Source organism: Trypanosoma theileri (genome assembly GCF_002087225.1).
Source record: "Trypanosoma theileri isolate Edinburgh chromosome Unknown TM35_Tth_4_V1, whole genome shotgun sequence".
Lineage (NCBI taxonomy): Eukaryota > Euglenozoa > Kinetoplastea > Trypanosomatida > Trypanosomatidae > Trypanosoma > Trypanosoma theileri.
In genome coordinates, this window is record NW_021639846.1 from 816,078 (window position 1) to 820,165 (window position 4,088).

Genomic DNA, 4,088 nt, shown 5'->3' on the forward strand with positions numbered 1-4,088 from the left:
TATATATATATATATATATATATATATTTATATGCGTAAAAGGCATTTACAGATACCGTTCTCTTCTCCCTCCTTTCCTTTTCTCACTCCTTCTCCTCCTCAAGCAATTTAAACCCATAGAGAGAGAGAGAGAGAGAGTAATAACTGTTTTTTTTTTTTTTTTTAGTTTTTTATTTTCATGCACAAAAAGATTCAAAATCATCACTTCCCCCTCTTATCCTAGAAGGCACTGTATTCTCTAAATCATGTTTTAGTTCGACTGGAGTAATCGTAAAAGCTCTTTGGCGTCTCTGTGATAACCGCACCTGTTCTTCTCCCTCAATGCTCCTTCGTAAAGAAGAGTTTTGATCAAATGGACTCTCCTGCTCATTAATGCTTTCTATGGTCTCAAAATGTATTAATGGACTGTTTTGTTCCTTTTTCATTTCATTATCAACAAATCGTTTAAGCTTCTTCAGGCTCCATCGATTTTGAGGGTCTTTTTCCAACATACCGTCCAGAAGAGTTTTCCATCCTGCGTCAATCTCTGTACCGTAAATGTTCTTTCCATTCCATGGAAGTTCCGTGTGTTTAACCTCCTTCATAATCTCATAATATGTACATCCATTAAAAGGGGCCACTCCCACCAGAATAAGATATAAAGTAATACCAAGTGTCCAGACATCAAAGAAAAATGGATTGGAAGGGTGATTGGAAGAGGCTTCAAAGACTTCTGGGGCTGTGTAGAGAAGTGTACCACCACCAAGATGTGATTTCAATGGATTTTCCTTATTATCCGTTGATTGCAGCAATATTTCACTAACACCGAAATCTGAAATACATACACGGTTATTACAATCACAAAGAATGTTATCCGGTTTGATATCATGATGTATTACATTATGTTTATGTAGATAATGTAATCCACTGAGAAGTTGTCGTAAATATACAAGACATTTTGATTGAGCTAATGGTTCACAACCCATGAGTTTACCATTTCGCGCAACCATTTTTAATAATTCAGAATTTTCTAATTCTCCCTTTTCACTCAAATCCCATTCTTCAACACGTGCAATAGGACCATGCATTACATATTCCATAATGAGATAAAGTGATTCTGATTTAGGATCATTAATAACCTCTAGTAAAGAGATACAGTTACGGTGTCGAACCTTTTTCATTATTTCTATCTCACTATCAAGAAATTTATCATAGGATGGTCTTCCAATTCGAACCTTTCTTTTGGGAATAATTTTAATAGCCACTCTTTCCCCAGTTTTATGATTGATTCCCAACTTTACTTTTCCATATGAACCATGACCAATAAGTGAAAGAATAGAATAAGAATTGATAACTTTGTTACCGTCATCATCAATGCTTTTTATTACTGTGGATGTCTCTACAACAGGTCTGTGTTCCATACTTTGTATACTAGACGTTGTTGTCCTTAAACTCCATACTTCAATTTCTCTACGAAAAGGCATCGTCTTGGGAAATACTGGAAGTATATGAAGGGATTTACGCGCCATCTCAAGTACGTTAACAAGAGAAATAATTATACTTTCCAATTCAGCTCTCGATTTGTTTTCCAGCAAATTTTGAAGATCATCATCTAAATCACTGTTGTCCAGTACGTTCTCAACATCGTGAAAACGCATGATGTCCATGTATTTGTGTATGGCCGTAGTCAGTTCATCCTGACTTTCACAATTGGACACCGGGCTGTAGTGATCTTCCATAGAGAAGAATAGTTTAAGCTTTGCTTTTTTTTTTTTTTTCTTTTTGTTTATTTGGTCTTTTTTTTTTGTTTTTCTTTCCTTTATGAAAACGAACAAAAAAAAAAAAAGAAGAGAAAGAAGTATTTACTATTTCACTATTTTCTAATTTATTTATATCAAGAAGCATTTACCAATTTTAAAAAGAACCATCCCACCCCCACAAGAGTTCGTCCAAGAAAACAATTTTCTCACTATTTATGATTATCGACTACTGATGAATAATAATAATAATAATAATAATAATAATAATAATAATAATAAATAGAAACAACGGGTCAAGTTCCTTCTATTTATTATTTACCCTGAGGAATCGATATTCGTACGGTCCTTCGACGTGGTATGATCCCCCGCCGCATCCCAATCCGCATCCACACACAATCTGTAGGCGGCACTGAACTTCCCTTGCAGGTAAAGATTATCACTTTCCTTCGCTATGGCAAAGAGACGTTTAAATCGCCAATGGGCCTCTTGACGATCTGTTTCATTTTTCAATGGAACCTCCAACTCTGCGTTTAAACCAAGAACCCGCAAAGCCTCTGCGGAAGACATGATGGTGGAATGACTACTGCCGACGGTTGTGTTGGGGGAGGAGGTTCCCTCCGCCTCCTCCCGCAGTTTTCGCGCCTCTTGACTGTGGGCCACGGCGAAGGCCTGAAATAAGAGAACACCGCCGGCAACGAGGAGCCGCACCAACTGCGGGTGAATGCACAGCACTCGTGTGGGGCGCAGGGCTAATGTGTGTTTACATCGAAGTGGGGCAGTGGGGCGAGGCAGCAGCAGCAGCAAAGCAGCACGCCGCATTTACTCTTTTTTTATTATTGTTATTATTGTTCTCAATTTATAAACGAAAGAGTGATTACAGATGTAGTCAATAACACTAAAAAAAAAAAAAAAGAATTCCAGCAATATAAATATATATTTCGGAGGCTATCACTCTTTTTATTGTTGTTGTTGTTGTTGTTGTTGTTGTCTTCAGGTGAAAGACAAAACGAAGAACAACAATAATAATAATAATAATAATAATAAAAAGAAGAACGCACATATACACACAGAGATGTACAGATACAAAAATACACAGACCATTATTCGCAACACCACTCCATCCCCACATTCCGAATGACAACAATTTCTTATCTCATCATCTCTGTTTACACAATTTCTGAAACAAGGCGATTCCTCTGATGTTTTCTAACATTACGCCACTCTTCAAACTCTGCCTCACTCATGTTTAATAGAGGACCCGTTACAGATTTCCGCATACGCACCGGATCATAATTGGGACTTGAAAGAGAACGATGTGTCTCTGCGTAAAGGGCTCGAATACGATCAATATTCTCTTCTGTCATTTTATACACAGAGGGCGATGCGCGAGTCTTCGCAAGTGTGATATCGCGAGTAGTGCAATACCGCCGCTCTGCTCGAATGAGTCGATGGGTGATATATCGATAGACTTCATGCAGAAGCGGCAGTGTGCGTCGCTGCGGTAATGGGGCCTCACGAATAAAACGAACAAACCGTTCTTCCCAATACGCCAATTCATCCATGGCATCTGTGAATTCCCCAATCGGGTCAAATCCCTCACGTGGGGCGAACATTTTCTTTTCCCACGCCTTTAATTTAATCCCGGCGTTCTTTGCACGGTCTTCTTCTACTTGTTGTTGAGTCCAAACGGGATTCGCTGGAGTGATGGCGCGTTCCGGCCACGGATCTTCACCAACAACTTCTTCTAATGGAATTAAACGATTAAGAGATAAGTCTGGTGGAAATGGAATATACTTCGCTGCGTGATCTTTACTACTGGGGGGCTTATGTCCATACTCCTCTTCATACATGCGTTCCTGTGTTCGTTTGTAAACAAAATCCGCATCTGGTTTCTGGCCCATATCCCGGAGTTTTAATGCCTCATGCAAGACATCACCAAATATGGAGTCTACAGTTCTTTTGCGACGATTCCGTCGACGATTGACGGCTGAGGCGATTGGATCAATCTCATCTGGTAGGGCGTTCTGTTTCTCGCCTTTTTCTTCTTTTTCTTTTTCTCGTTGTTGTTGTTGTTGTTGATTTTTCAGTGATTCCGACACTGCCTGGAATGGGTCTTTTGCCCCGAGTGCATCCTCGTCGGAGTATCCAGGTTTATTCGGCGTTGTGAAGAACAAACACGGCGATGTGTGTAGATGGCGAGAGAATAATAATAATAATAGTGATGATGATGATAATGATAATAATGGTCTTCGCCTTCTACAGCTGATGAGAGCCAGGCGACGCATCCCGCTATACGCCTCTCTCTCTCTCTCTTTCTACACAACCAGTCCCTATATATATATATATATA

The 4,088-nt window shown here is 39.4% G+C and overlaps 3 protein-coding genes across 3 annotated transcripts; all 3 read right to left on the reverse strand.

Moving 5' to 3' along the window:
• Window positions 1–176: 176 nt before the first annotated feature.
• Window positions 177–1,718, reverse strand: TM35_000044590 (protein kinase; the record flags this gene model as incomplete). The annotated part of the gene is made up of 1 exon (XM_029022653.1): window positions 177–1,718. One exon carries the CDS (start codon window positions 1,716–1,718, stop codon window positions 177–179), a length of 1,542 nt encoding a protein of 513 aa, XP_028886311.1.
• A 336-nt stretch (window positions 1,719–2,054) lies between these two features.
• Window positions 2,055–2,558, reverse strand: TM35_000044600 (uncharacterized protein; the record flags this gene model as incomplete). Its single annotated transcript, XM_029022654.1, has 1 exon — window positions 2,055–2,558. One exon carries the CDS (start codon window positions 2,556–2,558, stop codon window positions 2,055–2,057), a length of 504 nt encoding a protein of 167 aa, XP_028886312.1.
• A 347-nt stretch (window positions 2,559–2,905) lies between these two features.
• On the reverse strand, window positions 2,906–4,024 carry TM35_000044610 (uncharacterized protein; the record flags this gene model as incomplete). Its single annotated transcript, XM_029022655.1, has 1 exon — window positions 2,906–4,024. One exon carries the CDS (start codon window positions 4,022–4,024, stop codon window positions 2,906–2,908), a length of 1,119 nt encoding a protein of 372 aa, XP_028886313.1.
• Between the last annotated feature and the right edge of the window lie 64 nt (window positions 4,025–4,088).